General features: G+C 51.8%; 1 protein-coding gene across 3 annotated transcripts in view; it reads left to right on the top strand.

The window, feature by feature from the left end:
• znf423 (zinc finger protein 423) overlaps nucleotides 1-21,696 on the top strand; it is a 129,720-nt gene that overhangs the window by 41,888 nt on the left and 66,136 nt on the right. For 2 of the 3 annotated variants that reach the window (XM_015368463.2, XM_015368464.2), the window contains exon 4: nucleotides 17,524-20,795. In XM_015368463.2, the coding sequence (XP_015223949.2) occupies nucleotides 17,524-20,795 (3,272 nt within the window). Of the gene's footprint in view, nucleotides 1-5,207; nucleotides 5,306-17,523; nucleotides 20,796-21,696 lie in introns of those variants that run through there. The other variant, XM_015368465.2, reaches the window with a different exon arrangement.

Raw genomic sequence — 21,696 nt, 5'->3', positions numbered from 1 at the left:
CCGGCCGCCACGTCCCGGGCTCTTCCTCGCCCCTGCTCCGGCTGCCCCTTCGGTTTTGATGGTGGCCCAGGGCCCACACAGGCTGTGCCCACGCTGCCAAATAAAAATGCCCAAGCATGAAACGTTACCTTGGCGGTCAAATACAGGAGCCGAAGCTGAAACCTGTGCCGAACTCTTTTCCCCCCACCGTGCAGTAAGCCTGTGAGCGTGTTCTTGTGTTCTCATCATCCTGGTGCAGTACCACACAGCTTGCAGCACTGCTGGCCAGTGCAGGATTGTGGTGAACAATGAGCGAGTTTGACTGAGCGCAGCGTGCCCTGCTCAGTCTAAATTATTCAGAAGCGGGTCCCAGATACTGCTACAGCAGCAGAAAGCAGAAGCCAGAGGCTGAGGTGCCGGGGGGATCTGGTCTATAATAGTTTTAACCCTGTAGTCAGGTGCCACTTGTCTTTGTCAGGGAAAATGTCACCTGAAAAGCACGACTCTCGGGGCCCGAGCGCGGAGTCTTTCTTGGTCTAGGTTTCTTTCGGTTCGCGGACAGCGCCGGCCCCTTTACGGTCCGCGGGCTGGAGCCATCCTGGCTCGGAGCTCTCGGGAGATCGCAGCAGAGAGCTCGACCTCGTCTTCTTCTGTAACTGAAATTGAAATGCCCTTGCCACTGAGCAAAACGGTGAACGGATTGAGCAGGCATTAAACAACGGAAAAGGGAAACTGCTATGATCAAGAAAAGAGCAGACAATCGCCGATGCGTCCACTTAGGTACTGACGCTCAGCTGTGTTTTTAAGTTCTGTGGCATCTTGGCGAACCAGAGCATTATAAGAACAAAGGCATCCCGACTGAGATCAAATCGCAAACAAGGGAGAGGCAATGAAAAGCTTGTACTTGTACCGACAGCGCTTCTTGCTGCTGTCAAAAAACATTTGGCAACAAAGCCTTGTGCAGCAGAGTCCATTTTTATGGCCCAGTTCTATGCTCCAGTTTTGTGGCAGTACCACTTCCTTGATTTCACATAACGGGTCGGTCAAGATGTCAGCCAGACATAGGTAGCTCACCCCTAAGATGCTCGGCCTGTGTTTTGATCACTAGGATATTTGTGGTGCCCAGGATGGTTTTAAGCAATGGCAGCGCCCAGCTCTGTGGTCTGCAGTGCTGTCTGGAGACCAGGGCAGCTCTTGGTTCTATGTCCATGGCCTTGCAAGGGGCAGGTGCACGCGAGATTGAACAGCCCCGGGCATCGGTGCTGCGGGCCAGTTATTGAACCCTGAAGTGAGCAAAATGTCTCCGCTCCGCTCCGCTAGGTGAATCGAGTCTGTGGGAAAGCGTCAGCGTGCGCTGGCTGCACAGGAACAAGCAGAGGTTAATTCCTCGCTGAAAGGCAGAATTGCAACGTTTCGGCGTGGAATTATCCTTTACTTGTTCCTTTGTGCTGCGATTATGGCCAGGCACCAGGAAGAATGCATTCCTCTGACGTTTTAAGGAGTCACGTGTGAGGCACGCGTGGTGAACCTGACAGATGACAATAAAGGCTTTGTCCGAGTTGGGCCGCACGGCCTGTTTTGATGAGGAAGTAACGGTTCATCTACAGAAAGGATTAGCACCCTCTGTCTGAAACAAGCTTGTCCAGTAATGAATACTGTTTGTGTAGTTGTAATTATGTTTCAGTGACCGTGTTTACTGAATATGAATGACTTTTACTGAATCCTAGCGCAAGTGGTAGTCAAGGTGTTGTAGTTTGTGGGGGGGGGACGTCTCTTGTGAAGGGATGTGCTAAGTTTTCACCAGCTTCTGTTCAGTATGAGTCCTCTGTCCTGCTCACTCTTCCTTGATCGCTGTGTATGTGTGTCGGTGGGAGAGGCCAAGGGAACTGGGACTTTCTCTCAGACACCCAATTACTCCTGACGTCACCGCTGTCGCTCATGTCTCCCCTGGGTGCCTGCATGCAGCCTTTGTTTTTCCTTACCTCAGGACCCTCCGTGTCTTTTGTCCCATGAATAGCCGTCTAGCTCAGTGCCTGATCTAATCCTGGCATCCGGCGCATCTCTCTGTAGTGGGGCTGTGTTTGCTGATCGGGGCAGTTGACAAATTTGAAAAGTTTTTTTTTTTTTCCGTAAGAGGAAGGAAAATGTCAATAGGTGAATGTGTATTGATTTCTGTTAGTCATGGTGATACAGGAGCCTCCTCTGGGGCTTTGGGATGAGGGCGGAGGGGGGGCGGCTTGCAAAGGGCGAGTTCTCGTGTAAGAGAATCTGCTTCCTGTCCAGCAAGAGCTCCGGGGAGAATTAGCCAGGAAAAACTTCACCGGCATCCCGTCCCCCCCACCTCTTCTCTGTGAAGCCAGAATTAAAAAAAAAAGTCAGCCCTTCTAAAGACAAAAAACAAACAAAAGTATTAGTCGTCCTGCTGCATTGCTGTCTTTCAAAGGCTGGTTCCCCTTCCGAGCTTTTTTCTCTTTAACGAGCGCGGTTTCGGCGAAGCGCAGTCAGAATGCGCCGGCCTGCTCTCTGGCTCACTAGTGGGAGCGCCCTGCTCGAGTAATGAACTCCCCCAGGACCGGGGAGAGTAATGCAGGGCCGTTTCCATGCCTGGTTCCCAGGGAGAGAGGAGCAGCCGCTCGGCCCCCAGTTCCATGCCAGGCTGCGGTCTGCGCGAGGAGATAAAGTGGGGGGGACTGGGGGACGCCGTGACAGCTGCGCGGGGCCTGGGGCTGACTGGGAGAGGCTGATAAGGGCCCAGCTCAGGACGGGAACCAGCAGCTCTGAGCCGGGGACAGAAAAAATAATCTGACAGGATACCGCGACTGGCAGGGGAAAGTTGCAGAGAGCTGCGGGGGTGGGGGTGGGGGCTGGGGAGGGTAGAAAGAGTGCTGCTAGTCCAGATAACTCTAATTGACAAGAATCGCCGGGCCCAGAGCAGTTGATATTTTTTTTCCCCCCTCCCTCCCTTCTCCTACTGTTCTCCGCATTTGCGCGTGGCCATTTTTGCGTATTTGTTTGCATTTCTCAAATGTTCCAGCCTTCTGCCCCACCTACCTGTCTGCGGGTCAGTGTCCCTCTCCCTGCTGTCCAGCCGCGAGGGCGCCAGGGGGCTGGGGCCAGCTCTGGCGTTGCTGCTCCAGGTGATGTGGGGGTGGGCCCTTTGTGTTCGTCGTTCTCGATGCCCTCCTGTCCTGCTCGCTTTCTGTAATCCAAGGCGCTCCTTACCATTTGAGCTCTATTAGTGATCATCGCCACTGCTTTTCTTATACAAACGAAGCGCCTGCCTGCTTCACAATGGTGAGTGATCTGCCGAAATTCGCAGGCTGAATTGCTATGATAGGCGTTTCTGTGCTAAAAGGCAGTCTGATCCCTGATCCCTCTGCTCCTGGGGCTGCCGGATGCTGAAGAGGAGAGACTCGGGGGGCGCAGATATAAATGAATAAGCCCCCCTAAACCTCAGGTTGTGGCACCTTGTGATCCCCTCCCCATTTCAGAAGGAGGAAGGGTGCTTCATAAATACTGGAAAAAAAAGGTAGACTTATTGTTTTTGTAATAACATCTGCACTGCCTTAATTATTCCTTTTTAGGAATAAAATTTAAGTGATAGCAAGCTACATTAGTAATAAAGCACTTGGGGTTTTCGTTTAATTTAATTTTAATTGAATTTAAGCACGCATATGCTTTTAGTTATTCACTACTGGTTTCGGTGCTCGGTTTCGGAGAATTGTCTCTGTCACACAGAAGGCGAAGGGTTTCGTACTGGCGCGGGCAGGGGAAGTGCCTCAAACAGGGCGACACTCTTAAAGTGCCTTCATTACATCCTAAAGCATCGCCTCTGGACTCTCCTTCTGAGAGCCCCCTAAACAGCTCTTAATACATGCATCTACAATGCTGTTTTGTAATTTTTTTTTTTTAGGGAGGGATTTTATGGATAATTAAAAACACAGCAAGGTGTCATCGGGGACTAGTTAACTGGAGTATTTACCTTTAAGATAATCACCTCCCTGCCTCATACAATTCCTGTCTGACCCATTATTAGTCTTCACAAACTGATGGTTTATTTTATAAGGGATGCACAGCACGCGCGGGTCTCATTTGCCAGCCCTCCCAGGCTCATTTACGGAGCATCAGCAGTCAGGTAGTCGCGGCCGTACCGCCGAAGAGCGGGCCAGCCTGCCGATTGGCCGCCAGCGCCCCCCCGCTGTCTGTGGGCAGCGCAGTGCGCGAAACCGCGGCCTTCAGGGGTCTGTGTGGTTAGCGCCGTTCACGGCAGTGTGGAATTTCGCAACATTACCTCTTAATTTTACATTCCGCATCCCGATTATATAGCCAGTCGGTCGTTTGTATTTAATCCATTTGCTTGCTTTAAATAGGTTGCACTGCTGTAGGAGTGAATTAGACTAAAGACAAAAGATTTCACGATTCCTCCCCTTGAGGCTGTTTTTCCTTTAATTGTCTGAATGGCACTGACTTATTGGTAGTAGTGCTCCCAGGGTCTGGGGCATTACTGGTCTGCAGTGCACACAAAGTCTTCATCCGGAATTGACGGCAAGACGTTTTTTTAAACGAGGCCGGGGAGGAATAGGGTGCTGCCCGACGAGAAGATGAGGGCAGATCGAAGGGAAAGTTTTCTCCCGCCAAATGGCTCTAGCGAGCACCCCACAGCCAGACGGGCGGACTCCGACGCTCTCTTTATGAGCAGCGGAGAGAGAGGCTAAGGAAGAAACCCGAGATGTTTGGGACCACACGACGGCAGCAGCCGGCCTCCGTTCCCATTTTTTCATTTTATATTGTATTTTATTTTTTTTATATAAATGGAGATAGGTAGGCAGGTAGGGGGTGTGATGTTTGAAGTTAAATTGTGTTTCTACTTAAGCCCGGTCCCTGAGCAATCCTTTATTCTGCTGTTAAGCAGAAACAGCCAGTGGCCAAGTCTGATCTGCTGCCCCCACGGTGCACTGCCCTCTGTGAACTTGCACGATTTTTTTTTTATAAAGCAGAGCAGGGCTGCGAAAATGAGACGGCCTGGGGGTCAGACTGATCTCTCCTTCCCAGAGAAAAGCCCCTGGGGCGCCGCCAGAAGTTCCCAACCCAAAAAAAAAAAGTTTTTTTTTGTCAGGCAGTCGCCGCGGACGACAATCCCCCTCCTGGGCCAGCGGGAGGGCGCTGTGAGGAGCGGGGCCTCGCTGGCACGGGGGGAGGGGCGAGGATGGGAACTGGCACCGCTTGTAAGACAGGGTGGCGGGGGGCAGCCGAGGAGCCGATGGATTTCAAAACTTTTTTTCCGACCCTTCCTCCTTCTCTTTAGCTGCGTGGTTTGGCGGAAGTAGTAAGTAATTAAAAGACCCCCTAGCTTCTCATTTTCCCGGCCTGCTCCTTTGATCTGTTTCATGTTGGGCAGCTATTTTTTCTTCCACCAGTGCTACCTTTTGTGTCTTTTAGGTTTTTTTTTTTCCTTTCTCCTTTTTTCCACCCGGCCCCCTTTGATGCGGCCGGGGTGTGTGTTAATCCACAAAGAGAGTTTTGAAGTGAGGTTCTTGTTGACAGCAGCGAACTTGAGACTATCTTTTTTTCTGTTTTGATTTTGGGGGGGGGACAAAACCCCTTTGCGGTGTTATGATGTGAAACAGTCGTGCGCAGACGTGAACCTGCCGGTGTCGGATAGCTGGGCAGTGTACCGCTCGGTGCCAAGGGTTTGTCTCGGAGTTCGCTGTCCTGTCTTCCTGGAAATGTTTATACTCCCTGTAGGGAAGTGAAAGGCCAGGACAAGCGGCTGCTCCTAACTAGACCTGGTCCTGCGCCATGAAATGACTGAGTTAAAGGACATGATTATCCATTAATTGTAAAAATATGGTGGAAAACCACAGAAACAAAAGCCAGCCCTGTAGAAATCCCAAACTTCTGGACCCCATGGGCAATTGTCCAAAAGGTTTTCTAGGTCTCTTTAAATCAACAGTTTATCAACAATTAAGATTGTTCATTTAAGTCTTAATTAGGTAAAGGCCTCTATCTCCCCTGATTTAATTATGAATGACTTGTGACACCCGATGGAGGAGATTGCCCTGCGTGCTTAATAATAATAATAATAATAATAATAATAATAATAATTGCTTACACTTATATAGCGCTTTTCTGGACACTCCACTCAAAGCGCATTACAGGTAATGGGGATCCCCTCCGCCACCTCCAGTGTGCAGCCCCACCTGGATGATGCGACGGCAGCCATAGTGCGCCAGAGCACTCCCCACACACCAGCTCTCAGTGGGGAGGAGAGCAGAGTGCTGAAGCCAGTTCAGAGAGGGGGATTATTAGACCATGATTGGTAAAGGCCAATGGGAAATTTGGCCAGAACACGGGGGTTACAGCCCTAGTCTTTTCGAGAAACGCTTTCATGACCCTAACCTTCCATCAGGTGGCACTGGTCTTGAGCGAAGGGCCTCGGACCTTCCGAGCTGCGGCCCTGACTGGAGAGCCGTTCCACCAAAATCAACAATCCAGCGCGTCGAGCGGGCCACAGAGTGTCCAAGGGAAAAGATAAGGCCCCCCTTAACACAGGAAGAGAAGCCGATTCGTCCTGCTATGGAAGTCCCCCACCTCAGAGACCAGACCACCTTCCTGTTAGATAGAGCTGTCTCAGCCTTGTCATTTGTAGGGGATGAATTATCCTCCTCATTTCTGGTCTGCATATTTTGGGGACAGAGTGACCCTCAGGTCACGATCAGGTCCTGGAGAGGCGCAGGTCAAGAAGCTTCCGATTGGACATCCCCCAAATGTCTGGAGCTTGTGTACCCAAGCAGAAGAACAGCACCCAGACTCCCCAGTGGCCCTGCTGGTCAAGGCGCTCGCCTGAGTGCTATGATGTAGGTAGGCTTAGTGGGTTCGACTGTGACCCGGATTTCACAAACGGCGGTGCGTAATCGTCTGCCAGCCGCCAAGGCTAGCCGGCTGTTCCTGTCTGGGCTCCGGCAACACGCCGATCTCGGAGGTGCCTCCAGGGGGCGCCACCCGTCCGGTACAGGAGGCCCGGGACGAGTCCTCCGTGGGTTCAGTCGCGCGGGGGTTCGAATCCGTGAGCCGAGACGCGGGTGGAGGCGGGATTGGCGGGTCGAAGCGAGGAGCTCTGGCCCGGAGCCACAGTGTGGGCGTTCCATCACGCCATGAAGGGAGGAGCAGCTCGGCGGCTCTGGGAGGAGCTCGGCCGCGGGCGGGGTGTCTCGCAGCCCAGCGCTGCCCACGCCGCGCCGCGAGGACCGAAGGCAGATTGCTATATTTATCAACTGGAAATTGGCGATTTTTTTTTTTCCTTCGGTGGAACTTTGTGCCCGGGGAAAAGAAAATATATATATCTCAGCTCGCCGCTAATGCCTTATCTGAAGTTCTCCTTTTCTCGGCTCCAGCTCCAGTTGTTAATTGTAAGTGTGCTGGGAGCTCACGCTGTATTCTGTAGATTTCTTTTTCTTTCGCTGGCCTGGCGCTGAAATTTCCATTAATAATAATGATGCGAGGTATTCAGTCCCCTTCCTCGCAGTGCAGCTGGGTGCTTCTGTGTTACCCTGGGGAACGGACATTTTAATACTCGTGTAATTATCCTGCAATTATTTTGTAATGCGGGATCCAGGTGTTGGCTCATGCTGCACTCTGTTGCGACCAACTTGTTTTTTTGTTCTTCTTTTAAGATTTATTTCTGTGCTGGAAAGCTCCTCGGTGAAAAGTCGAGGAGTATTTCGGGAGGAGAGAGGGGCAGATTCTGCAGCCTCAGGACGCCGGTCTGTAGGAAAACCAGGAGATGAATTTTCTCTTTTTCCTCAGCTGATCATATATAACCAGATCTGGGTCTGGGTTATAGAGAATTGGTTTTTCTTTGCTTTGAACAAGGCTGTGCCCCGTCCCTCTCAGCTAAGCAAAGAGGTGAAGGGGTTTCTGGCAGCAAAACAGGACTTTCATTCTTCCTATGTAGGAGTGCTTTCCTGCGGGCCCAGTTAATGATTGGGAAGTGTTTTGAGGGCAGGCTGGACACTGTGCAGTGACTGGGACGGGATGAGCTGTTAGGAATGGACAGAGCAGCGATGCCCTACTCCTACAGCTTCATTCCGGAGGTTAGGTTTCTTATTCATTTCCACAAGCACCCCCGACTTCGTAAGAACCTGTCTGCTCTCTGTCAGTCAGGCTGAAATCCTAATATGTGGAATTAAGTGTAAAGAGCAGAATGTTGGGGACCCCATTTTTAAAGGGGGGAGGCGAGATGAAGTGGCTGAGAGGTTGCTGCGCTCCGGCGCTGGGCTGTATTTCTGGAAGAGGTTTGCAGTGGCAAGAAGTGCCTTCTTGACTGCTGGAGAGTAATTTAGCTGTCAATTTTGTGGGGCTTGTAACATTTTGCTCTGATTGTCTCGGTTACTTAATTTACGCACATTCTCTCGGTTAAAAACCCTGCTATGCGAACCTCCAGCGTGCTCGCGAGATTACAGCTCTGCCTAATGGCAAGGTAAGGGCAGGCTCAAATAAGCGCCTTTCAGTCAAGGGAGCTGGATGTGTGCGTGTGTTCACTCTATAGCATGGGACGTGCCGCATCGTCGAAGACGGAATCACAAAAAAAAACCCAGCGGTGACCAAGATAATCGGTGTGGGCCACCTTTACTTTTTCATTTTCAATCGCGTGTCCAGTATTTATCATTCTTTAGCGCTGCCCCCCACACCCAGTGTAGTGTTCAGGTCAAACGCTGGCGACTGATTGCAGTGCTCACAGCAGAGCAGTCACACTGCGAGCGTGCTCTCTGCGCACTGTGTGTGACAGAGTGCTCCCGCGCCAGACGTGTGTTCTGCCCCTCTGCGAGGCGACTGCGGCTGGTCCAGGTGTTCCCTGAGCGCCCCAGGAGGACAGGGGCCGTCCTGGTGGACCGACGGGCAGGAGGTACCTGCCCTCGCAGCCTGGGCCCCATGGGCCCCCTGGGGCTCCCCTCCTTCCCCTGGGAGCCCCACAGACCTTCACAGAGCAGAGCTGCCCGGCTTCTTTTTGTTTGAAATAAAAAGGCCTCTGATTATGTTACAGCTGCTGGCATTACTTATTTAAAAGCCCAGCCGAGGTGAGAGAGAGAGGGGGGATGGGGGCGGAGGGGGGGGACAATGGAGCCGAAACGCCGGAGTCGGGCCGGAAGAGGGAGCCGGCTGTGGGCGGGCAGGAGAGGCTCTGTGCCGGCCCTGTCGAGAATCCACGTGTGTCGTGCCGGGAGCCGATGGATCCGACCAGTTTTTCTAGGTAGATCCCAAACCTCCAGCCCTGCAGGAACCCGTGTTGAGGTGTAGGGAGTGAATCGCAAGTATAGAAGCTGGGCCTGAGCTCTGTCGCTGCGTTATCAGCACGGACAGTTCCTGCCGCAGCACGGAAACGCATTCTGCCATATTTGCATAGTTGCCTTTAATTCATCGGTTTCCTAAACGACCTCGATTAGCATTTCTGACTACCAAAGCTTGGTAGGAATTGTGAATATTTAAAAAGCCTTTCCCGGATCATTTGTTTCTTCTTCTAGCCTAAACTGTAAGCCAGATAACCTCATAAACCATATCCTGTTTGGAGCTCGAGGGTATAGTATCTATTTTTAATATTGCTCGAGAGTTGGTGATTGAGTGCTCGAAATTATGGGTAATCTTCTCACAACAACCCCGCTTGCTGTGAACGTTACTTCAGACTAATTAAATTAAGATGAGTTATAACCAAACGCTTTCAGATTCTGTGAATCTGAAGTAGCAGTTAATGCAGGTCTGCGTGTGTGTGTGTGGGGGGGGATTTGCTGTAAAACAGCAGTCCTGGGGACGAGACAGAAGTGGGAGAGATCCAGAGAGCGCGAGACAGGAGGTCTGTGTCAGTCCAGGCCAGAGCTGCGTCTCCTCTTTTTTAAACACACACTTCCGGTGATCAACAGCAGGAGGAGGCTTCAGAAAGAGATCGCCAGATCGCAGGCAGTGATCCTTAAGAACATAGGATGATCCTTCCTCTCGAATCACAGCTGGAGCGAAGGTATAACAGGAGGAGATGCCTGGGCCTCACAGTCCTACCTTCTACCTGGGCTGAGTCCAGTGGAACAACAGATTTGCAAAAGCAACACGCTTGGAGGGAAATCGGGAGCTGGTTCCTTGTCAGAAGTGGTCAGCTGTCTGTGTGGGCTTTCTTTTAGTTGTCCTGAAAACAAACAAACAAACAAACTCCTCATTTAAGTCAGAAGGGTGTTTAAACTTGGCAGTTTTTTGGGGGGGGGTTATTGTTCTCAAAGCCTTACGTAATTCTTTTTGTTTGCGGACGGTGGAAAAGCTGTTTTGTACATTTTCCTGTGGTTTCGAAGCCAAAGAAAACACGTTAAGTTCAGCGCGCAAAGTGGCGCTTACAATATTTTTGGGTTGTCATGCCTGTGTGGTTGGGAGAGGCTTCAGGAGGGGTGGGGGCACACCTGTACCCCCTCTTTCGGAACGCTGGGGAGACCCGGGCTGTGCGTTCTCCTCGCGCTCTCAGCTGCCGAAGACAGACAGAGCTGGAGGTACCACGCTGCTTCACGGCGCACAGCCCCATAGTTTCCTGCATGAATTAGCAGGCAGCTGTTTCTCATTTCTACTTCCCAACTGTACACAAAGGAACATGCCTTCACTCCTTTCATTTATAATGAATTTTAATCACCACTACAGGTGACAAAAAAAAATGTTGAGACAAGCTTGTATCTCTTGGAAGAAATAAAAGACTGCCAGATGCCAAACTGTTCTTTACAGCCCGCGATAAAAGAATTGTTTTGGTACACTTCACATGTAATTAGGGTGCAGCTGTCTCCAGTCCCAGCTCCACGCGACGTTCCCCATTTGAGAGGAGAGGAGCCAATGAACAGGCAAGCCTACCACATAGGTGCCATCTTTCCAGCCCTTTGCCAATCACCTCACCCCCACCCTGTCAGTGTACAGGCCTCGCGAGGGAGTCTCGATTTAGGAGTTCCTCAGACTGTTTTTTGATAATTGTGGGAATATGTCACTGTGGGCCAGTCTGGAGTTTTAACCCCTGAAACGTGGCACCGTAAGGCTCTTTTTATTCTGTGCAGTGTGAGCCTGTTCAGCTCAGCAGTTTGTTTCGACTTGGCCAGTCTGAGCCGTGTTTTATGGTTTTGCATGAAAGATGCTCCATGGACAAGCTTTTCATGGCTTTGCGTTCTGTAGCTCGGAACACAAACGAGTGAGTCAGATGGTATAGAGCAGAAAAGATGCCCCTACCCTTTTTCCCCCGTTTGCATGTTTTTAAGCCCCTGGTGCTTTTCCATCATCTGCAGTCCCACTCTGTTGCACAAGTGGCCCTGCTGTCCCAGGCCCCCAGTCCCCACTCCCCACTGCCCCTGGCCTTCTGGCTGGGGAAAGGGGGCTGCTGTTCAGCCTCCATGGGTGCCAGTTAATGCCATATGTGAGGCGCAGGGCCTGTGTGCATGCTCCTGTCCGTTAGGAACTGGCTCTGTAGCATATTGACTGGGGTCTGCCGAACAGATTGAGCTCCCCTGTCAGGGCACTGGAACGTTTGGGGTCCTCTCTGAGGTGCCCGAGTTGCTGCCTGTCCTGCCCACAGTCTGCACACACCATCATCGAGAAAAGGCAAAACAAACCAGAGCATGCATTGCATGTGATCCGTGTCTACAACCCAGGTTATTTCTGAAACACATGCTTCAGGAAATATTCTCGAAGCTCCGCTAGGTTTGAGCTTGACGGGAAGAGTCGGGGCTGGCTCCTGTGGCTGGACTGGTTCTGTACTGGGAACCTTTTTCCGGGTGTGTGATAGCGGTGCAGATTTTTGTGCAACCTGCTCCAGTGCTGCAACATTGCTGTGGTTTCTTACGGGAATACAGGAGGGAAGAGCCGTGGTCCTGTCGAGCAGTTCTCACAGATCAACCCAAACCCATTCATTCCTACACTTGGAGCAGCCTTGCTGCTGTTTTGACCACTTCAAGCTGGTGATTTGTTCAGTTAAGTGATCATTTGAGATGGAAAATACCAGCTGGCGGTGCCCAAGTTCATTGAACCGCTTCACTTAGTGAATTAGCCAGGGCTAAGGGTGGCCACCCCTGATGTACCTTTGACCCCTGTTGCAGAAACGCTGCCCCTCCGCAGGTTGGCACTACTGTGCTGCACAGGGTACGCTGCCATCCTCCGCCTTCACGATGATGGGCTTTGTCAGAAACTTCCCAGGAATGACTAGCCGATGGTCAGGCGAGTCGAAGGGTTTGTAGGCAAGCTGGTGGGACGGCCAGGAAAGCTCCTTTGCAGATATTTGTGCAAGGGCGAAACCTTTCTGGGCATGGCTAGATTAAATCGTCCTGCTGTCTTTGCTGCAGGATAGAAAAACCGAACAGAAATCAAGAGAAGGAAAGATAACGGGCTCCACTGTGGCGCGTTCGAGAGCACGGCTCTGTGGCGGGTGTGCGTATCTCTCGCCCAGGCAGAGGCAGTGCTCGTGGCTGTTTGCTTTTCCTGGAGCAAGGATGCGTTTTGAAAATCATGCGTCCCCCCACTCCAGTCTCCCTCCCGCCCCCGGGAGATGAGAGGAGTGGAAAACATGGAAAAGAAGTGCAATAACCAGGTGAGGTGTTAGCTTCCGAACGGGGAAGGATTACAAAACACAAAATGGAGAGGATTAGCTAATGGGGATATAATTCAAGGCACGAGGCAGAGAGGGAGAAGAAATAGCTCATACACGCGAACAAGTGCGCGCGCACGCAATTTAGGATAAAAGTGGCTGTGAAGACGTTTGGGGAATTTTGCTGGACCGCACAGTTCTGGCAGGGGGCAGGATTTTCCAGTAAATACTGATGTGACTAAGCTCAAGCTCCGTTTGAGATGGAAGGATTTAGGAATGGTCATGACTCAAGGGCTGTCCTGTCATCCAGGAGGAACTGGAGGTTGTGGCCGGGGTGAGGCTTGCTGGTAGCGGACTAGAGTTCAGCTCCACGCTAAGGGAGTGTCTGCGCTGGTCCTGGACGCAGCAGCAGGCTGCTGGACAGCGAGCGAGTCGGCCTGGGATAGCGGCCCAAGGACAGGCCTGTCCCTCACTCCAGAACAGGAAGGAGTTGCTCCGCGGTCCTCTCCATTAGAGCAACGTGGGGGGAGTTATCACATTTAGGAAACAGGCTTTGTGAAGCAGCGTGTTGCTGCAGTTCTTGTTTTATTATTATAGCAGTTAATTGTGTTGTAAGTAGCTTTAGGCACGGCTTCGTACACAGGCTAGTGCCATAAAGGAAGCAGCAGCAGATGTTATCAGCCCCGGCCTCCTGTACAGTCATCACCTCGAGCAGCCGGAGGAGTTCCCTGCCAGGCTTCTCCGGGACGCGGCGCTGCCGCCCCAGCCCGCGGCGGGATCGATCTGTGGGTTTCCGAGCCACGTGGGAGCCCGAGCCCCCAGCCGCTCGACTCCACGGAGGGTTTGGAGCGAGCCGGGGCTGCGGGGGTCGCTCTCCTGACCCGGCGCGAGCGGGACTGGGCGCGGCCCGGGGGCTTCGGGGCGGGTCCCCGGTGAAGGTCGTGACCAGCGGGCCTTGGGCCTGGGCCTTGGTAACGGCTCACGACTGGGGAGCGGCTCGCAGGCGGATCAGGAGAAGGGCAGCTGCGGGTTTGCTGCCCGTTCTCATCTCGGCATTTGGCTTGCTTTCCTTTTTTTTTGCCTTTTCTTTTCTATTTCTTTCTAATTTAACTTTTCATTGAATTTTCTTACCCATTTAATGCTCTTGCCAAGTCCCCAGTGGACGGATGACAAAAGCTTTCTAAAAGCCATGTGATCTTCTATTTTAGAACAGCCCCACTTCAGAGGATTAGCCATTTTTAATGACTATAATCTCCTTCTTTTTCAAAAGTGATTTTTCACATTCTGTCGCATTCGGAGGATTGCATTAGCATTAATAGATTTATAATTCAGAGACTGACCAGCCGTGCCAGCTTTTTTTTGTGTGGCTTTTTCATTTTTTTTTGTCAAAACACTTCCAAATGTTTCTTTGTATTTGCTGCAGGCTGTACAGTACAAAACTGTTACACAGCAGGACGGCTTTAATGTAACTGTCACTCTGCTGGCAGATCGCACACGGTACACGGGATCCGTCTTGCGCCGCGGCGCTGCGGAGATCACAGCGAAGTTTGTCAGGGCCACACTTCGTCTGTCTGAGGAAAGGATTCGGAGGTGATGTGGACTGCGTGCAGGTTTTAGGTTTTGTGGCGAAGATTAAGAAAAGCAGTCTGAAGAAAGAAAGCAACAGGAAACAGAAGAGCCCCCGATATCTGTTCTTAAAATTTGCACAGCTTGTTGGGGGGCAGCTTGTTCATCCCCTGTGTTGCGTGTGCTGTGTGTGTTGTGTTGCCCGTGCTGTGTGTTTCATGTTTTGTGTGCTGAGCGGGCTCCATGTGCGTTACGTGTGCTTTGTGCGTTGTGTTGTGTGTGCTGCTTGTGCCGAGTGTGTTCTGTGCACGTTTCATGTGCTGTGTGTGGTGTCTATTGCATGTTTGTGTGTGTTACGTGTGTGTGAGTTGCATCTGTGTGCTAATTGTGCTGTAAAGCACTCCTGGAACTGCCGAACAAGGCGCTGTTTCGAGTGCCACACCGGACCTCGTCAGGCTTTGCAACAGGTGTGAATGTTCCCGAGTTGTGCTGCAACTAGGCTGAGCCGGGGGTCCCAGTCCTGTTCTGGGGGCTCACGCGCACCTGTCCAGCTCTCAGTTACACATCTGAACCCTCCCTTGACTTCATACCAGGAGGAATCTGAGCTGTCTGACTCTTTCTAGCTATTAACTGTTGCGTTTCACTGTGAATTTCACTACAGATTAGTCAAATAAACTTTATTGCAAATATTCCAATCAAGCAACTTGTTAGTTCAAATTAAGGCTTCAATTAGGTAATTAAGCTCAGCTGGTATGAACGCCAGCAGGTGTGTGGGCCTCCAGGACCATGATTGGAGACCTCTGGGGCTCAACAACGATGCCCAGTGCCTGCTTTGCTTTGATTAATCTGTTGCCTGATAATGCAGCTCTATGTGCGTAATGTACAAGAGTGACAGAGAATTTCAGCCACTTGATTGGAAATGGCGGGTCTTTAGTTTCCCATTGCCTATTCTTGGATTTTAAAAGTGTTTTGTCTTGAGCTGTTGTAGAAATCCAAATAAGGCTGGTAATGTAGTCTTCGGCCTTTTCAGTGTGTATCGAGCTGCAGGTACCTGTAACCGAATGAAGCAGAAAAATGTCCCTATTTCTCCAAGTACTCTGAAGATAAGGGATCAAGTGTTAGGTATCTAGTTAGGTATCTAGCACCTAGTTCCATGTGTTGATGTATGTTGATGTTCCAATGTACGCTAATTGGACAAATCCAGCTGTTACACAATGTCGCATTTCTGACCTTGGCATGGAAGATCATCCTGAAAAACGATGGCGTATAACCCCCCTCACGAAGGAGTGCTGTTCGTCCTCTTCCTGGCTTCGTGGGAGACTGGTGTGGGCACCAGCATGGCACCTTGGGGTGGCTCAGGGGTCTGGCTCTTTGAAAAGAGGAACGGCTCTTCATAGATCAAGACCCGGTGGCACAGTTAACCTAAGCGCCCCACGTCTGCCTGACCTGAGTCGGCGAGGGCACCTCAGGGGCGGGTGTCTCCGCTCTCCAGTCCCCCCGCTGGTCCCTGAGCTGCTCCTCTGCAGTCATTCTTGGTTTTCTAATTGCGAGGACCCCTGCAGCCCTGCCGACAGCAGGGTTAACGCCCTCCGGGAGAAGCCAGCGGAGGTGCGTTTCTGTGTGCAGGGTTTGAAGGGGATTTACTCCGAGTCTGCCTTTATGACGTCTACCCCAAGACAGCAGGCCAGGGCCCATGGAGGATTCTGCCCTGCCAGTCAGGGGCTGTTGCCTGAGCAGGGTGTTCTGAATGGCTGCGGTAGGCAGGACGTCTCAGCACAGCGTCTGGTTCTAGTAACAGCGCTGTCCCAGATTGTGGGGCTGTGCGGTTTACCGCTTCTGGCTCGGAGACTGGAACAGCCCAGGCTCTTGTAATAAAGAGTGCAATGGAGCTCCATGCGATGAGCTGATTGCTTTCCCCAAAATAAACTTGTAGCTACAAACACAGCAGCCCGGGACATTAATCTTGCTCGACGAGATGCGCTCTGCACTGTGTTCAACACATCTGGACTCTGTTCCTGTCTGTCATTTTTCATGTAAGACTTGTATGAGTCTAATGCCTACAGTTTCCTGTTGTTTTAAGTCTTTTTCTCCTGGTGTCAGCCTTAAATTCCAAGTCACTGTATTTACAGGTTTTTTCTCCTTCTGAGCCGGTAAGAGAATTGAATTTTTGCTGTATTGCTCAGCTGCTTGTTAACCTAAAGCCATAAGGTTGAACTATTTATCTAGTCATATTTTATTATAGGATTGAAAGTGTTTATGTGTTTGCCTCTGACATGTCCAATTCCTTCAGCCACTCTAGTATTTTGATGTTAAAAGACTCATGTAACACTAAGGCTTTTAGGTTTTCATGGTAATGTGGTAAATTTATGGTAATTTTATGGTAAATACAAGGAATAAATGATTAGCCTGAAATGTACAAAGGTAGCAAGTCTTCCCTGGATGCCACATGGATGTCAAGTGTAATTTTTGTTCTGTGTCTCTGATGGTTTTAGGTTTCTGCCTCTACACTATTCATTTGAAACCCACAGGGCAGTGTTGTGCTTACCTTTTCTGCAGAGAATTGTGTTGGATTGAGCACGAGACAAAAAGGCACGCTAAATCCATGCGTCTCTCTCGTCCTGGAAGCAGATTTTAACTTTCATGAGTGCAGCCCATGATTAGATTTTAATCGTCGGCAGCTGCGACTTGTTGAAGCTCTGACTCATGGCCGAGCGCTGTCTTGGAGAGAGGCAGTGGAGATTAGCGCGTCCCGAGCCTGCCACCCTTCTCCGTGCAGACTACCCACAGGCTCGTCCCAGGACGGGTGACCCTGCCTGATGCAGAGACTTGTCCTTGGCTGCCCTGAAACGCTGCCCTGGGGGTTGAACTTTACTTTACAGTGAAGAAATGGGGTGCTCAAAAGCCGAAGGTGAAAAAGCCCTTCAGTACTCCGTGTATAACCTTGACATTCAGGGGTTCCAGGAGCCAAACTCCCCTGTTTAATCAGCGGTGTTTTTTTTTTTCTGCCTAAATGGACACAGGAAACCCATGGCATTAACAAGGAGCTTGTACAGGCCTCTACAGACAAAGGAAATGTATTTACCTAATAATGTATATTTAGGTGGTTCCCAAATAAAGAAAAGCAATCCAGATGTCAATCTATGAAAGCTGCCTCCTTGCCTGAGAATCACCCGATCTGCTTTGCAAAGCTTTTCATCCAATGTGTAAATCTTGTTGCTGTAATAAAAAAGAAAATGAAGTTGATTGTGTTCTCCAGGGGTTGGGGGAGTGGGGTGGAGGGAGTGGAGAGAAAGAAAAAGAGACATGATGTCCTTATTTCACAGGCACGGTGGGAATTGGCGTCTTTTATTCTTCACTTTTTTTCTAAATATTCTGTCTGCTCTCGGTTGCAGATGGCGATGATGACCCTCATCTCTCCTGGGTGGCATCCTCCCCCTCCAGCAAAGACGTGGCATCACCCTCACAGATGCTGGGGGACAGCTGTGACCTCGGAATGGGGGAGGAGGAAGGAGGCACGGGGCTGCCCTACCCTTGCCAGTTCTGTGACAAGTCCTTCAGCCGGCTCAGCTACCTGAAGCGCCACGAGCAGATCCACAGCGACAAGCTCCCCTTCAAGTGCACCTACTGCAGCCGGCTCTTCAAGCACAAGCGCAGCCGAGACCGTCACGTCAAGCTGCACACGGGAGACAAAAAGTACCACTGCCACGAGTGCGAGGCGGCCTTCTCGCGCAGCGACCACCTGAAGATCCACCTCAAGACGCACAGCTCCAGCAAGCCCTTCAAATGCACGGTCTGCAAGCGAGGCTTCTCCTCCACCAGCTCCTTGCAGAGCCACATGCAGGCCCACAAGAAGAACAAGGAGCACATGGCGCGGGCTGAGAAGGACATGGGCAAGAAGGATGACCTGTACATGTGCGACTACTGCGAGGAGACCTTCAGCCAGACGGAGGAGCTGGAGAAACATGTCCTCACTCGCCACCCCCAGCTCTCCGAGAAGGCTGACCTCCAGTGCATCCACTGTCCCGAGGTCTTCTCGGACGAGGGCTCCCTTCTCAACCACATCGACCAGACGCATGCCAACAAGAAGCACAAGTGCCCCATGTGCCCGGAGCAGTTCGCCTCGGTGGAGGATGTCTACTGCCACTTGGACAGCCACCGGCAGCCTGATTCCAGCAACCATAGTATCAGTCCCGATCCGGTCCTTGGCAGCGTGGCCTCCATGAGCAGCGCCACTCCGGACTCCAGTGCTTCTGTGGAGAGAGGTTCCACTCCCGATTCCACCCTCAAGCCCTCCAGGGCCTCACGGAAGCACGGCTCCTCGGAACGAGAAGATGGCCAGAACTGGCCGGCAAAAGTCACTTACAGCTGTCCCTACTGCTCCAAGAGGGATTTCAATAGCCTGGCTGTACTGGAGATCCACCTCAAGACCATCCATGCCGACAAGCCTCAGCAGAGCCACACGTGCCAGATGTGCCTGGACTCCTTGCCCACGCTTTACAACTTGAATGAGCACATCCGCAAGGCCCACCGCAACAGCAGTGCTTTTCCCGTCTTGCAGTTCAGCAACGTCTCTGCCTTCCACTGCAACTACTGCCCAGAGATGTTTGCTGACATCAACAGCCTGCAGGAGCACATCCGCATGACCCATTGCCTCCCTGGTGCTGCCTCTAGCACCCTTGAAGGAAACCATGCCTTCTTCTGCAACCAGTGCTCCATGGGCTTCCTCACGGAGTCCTCCCTGACTGAGCACATCCAGCAGACTCACTGCAATGTGGGCAGCTCCAAGCTGGAATCCCCTGTCATACAGCCATCTCAGTCCTTCATGGAAGTCTACTCCTGCCCGTACTGCACCAACTCTCCCATCTTTGGCTCCATCCTGAAACTTACCAAGCACATCAAGGAGAACCACAAGAACATCCCACTGGCTAACAACAAGCGCTCCAAGGCGGACCACAGCCCTGTCTCCTCTGATGTTGAGATATCCTCGCCAAAAAGGCAGAGGCTGGTAGCGAATGCCACCCCGGGCTCCAATGGCGAGTACCCATGCAATCAGTGTGACCTCAAGTTCGCCAGCTTTGAGGGTTTCCAAGCTCACTTGAAGTCTCATCTGGAGCTGCTCCTGAGGAAGCAGTCCTGCCCTCAGTGCAAGGAGGATTTTGACTCCCAGGACTCACTTCTGCAGCACTTGACAGTCCACTACATGACCACATCCACCCACTATGTCTGCGAGAGCTGTGACAAGCAGTTTTCCTCAGTGGATGACCTGCAGAAGCACCTCCTGGACATGCACACCTTTGTCCTGTACCACTGCACGTTGTGTCAGGAGGTCTTTGACTCCAAGGTCTCCATCCAGGTGCACCTGGCTGTCAAGCACAGCAACGAGAAGAAGATGTACCGCTGTACTGCCTGCAACTGGGATTTCCGCAAGGAGACCGATCTGCAGCTGCACGTTAAGCACAGCCATCTAGGCAACCCAGCCAAGGCCCGCAAGTGCATCTTCTGCGGTGAGATGTTCAGCACAGAGGTGGAGCTGCAGTGCCACATCACGACCCACAGCAAGAAGTACAACTGCCGCTTCTGCAGCAAGGCTTTCCACGCCATCATCCTATTGGAGAAGCATTTGCGGGAAAAGCACTGCGTCTTTGATGGAGGCAGCAGCAGCCAGAACGGGACACCCAACGGGGTGCCCCCGGCTGCCAAGAGGGCCGCGGAGGCTCCGGACCTGCAGAACATGTTACTGAAGAGCCAGGAGACGGCCAACAGCCACGAGGCCAGCGAAGACGACGTGGATGCCTCCGAGCCTATGTACGGCTGTGACATCTGTGGAGCGGCCTACACGATGGAGGCCCTGCTGCAGAACCACCGCCTGCGCGATCACAACATCCGGCCCGGGGAGGACGACTGCTCCCGCAAGAAGGCAGAGTTCATCAAAGGCAGCCACAAGTGCAACGTCTGCTCACGGACCTTCTTCTCCGAGAACGGGCTCCGGGAGCACATGCAGACCCACCGCGGTCCGGCCAAGCACTACATGTGCCCCATCTGTGGGGAACGCTTCCCATCCCTTCTCACGCTCACAGAGCACAAAGTGACGCATAGCAAGAGCCTGGACACGGGGACCTGCCGCATCTGCAAGATGCCCCTGCAGAGTGAGGAGGAGTTCATCGAGCACTGCCAGATGCACCCTGACCTACGCAACTCTCTCACCGGCTTTCGCTGTGTGGTCTGCATGCAGACAGTCACCTCCACGCTAGAGCTGAAGATCCACGGCACTTTCCACATGCAGAAGCTGGCCACCAACTCGGCCTCCTCCTCCCCCAACGGGCAGCTCCAGAAGCTGTACAAATGTGCCCTGTGCCTGAAGGAGTTCAAGAACAAGCAGGACTTGGTGAAGCTAGATGTCAACGGGCTGCCTTACGGCCTGTGTGCAGGCTGCATGAGCAGAGGCACCAACGGCCAGTCGTCGAGCAGCGTTGCTGGGGGAGGTGGCAGCGGGGCACCCCAGGAACCCAGCGAGAAGCCTCTGGCTGGATTGCGCTGCCCAGAGTGTGCTGTGAAGTTTGAGAGCCTGGAGGACCTGGAAAGCCACATCCAGTTGGACCACCGGGAGATGACCCCTGAAACTAGCAGCCAGAAGAAGGGGCCAGAGGCAGCTCCTGCCCAGAAAGTGAGTATAGAGTTTCTAAATAAATCTTGACTTAACATGCGGCTTCTATTTCCAGAGATCACACCTCAGATTACACCACCTGCTTTCGATTGCGAGACGTTATGATCACAAATGGGTTGTGCTCCGTCTTAGACCAAATGTTGAAGGTTTGTATATCAGTGTCACTCAAGCAGCCCCTCTGGCTGTCTGCAAACTGGGCGTCTTCCAGCATATCACAAAAAGGAGAAGAAGAAGGAGAACTTCCCTACCACTTTCTCACGTTTTGTATGTTTTTTCTTCTCCTGCTTTTATAAATCCCATTTCTTTTCTTTCCTCTTTGTTTTCACACACATGGTGTACTGCTGTTATAGTTTTTTTGTCCCGGTAGAGCACACTCAGCTGTCGGTGTGTACCCCCTTGGCTTAGACCTGTGGAAGAACAGTATTTTCTTTGCTCCTTCCCCAGTACCAGCATTGTGGGCTCCACTCGCTAACATCGAACTCTCCAGCTCGGGGGTATACAACACAGTGTCTTGCTTTTCAGCTTGGAGCTGGTGTAGATGACATTGCTGTGCCTTCTCTCTGGACAGGCTAGGTTAATGTTTTTGGACCGTCTCTCTGTTGCCTGTTTATGGAGTGGAGCTGTGTGCAATGTTTGTGAGGATTGTGCAAGAGTCACACTGGCACTTAGCTACCGGTACCACTGGCCTGTCAGTTGTGGATTCCTATGGGATTCCTACGGCCTCTTCCTCCTCTTCATCGCCAACCTCTCCTCTCGTCCCCCACAAAGAGGGAGTTCTTTTTGGACAGTTTGCTTTGCCAGCCCAGTCATGGTGATCACCTTGAGAAGTTGGATTAAAACGTTGGGCTATGTCCATAACCCTGGTTCCCTGAAGCAGAAGTGTTAGCACAAGCCCTAGAGC

This window comes from Lepisosteus oculatus, chromosome 20, assembly GCF_040954835.1.
Source record: "Lepisosteus oculatus isolate fLepOcu1 chromosome 20, fLepOcu1.hap2, whole genome shotgun sequence".
NCBI lineage: Eukaryota > Metazoa > Chordata > Actinopteri > Semionotiformes > Lepisosteidae > Lepisosteus > Lepisosteus oculatus.
This window is presented reverse-complemented; position numbering and strand designations above follow the sequence as displayed.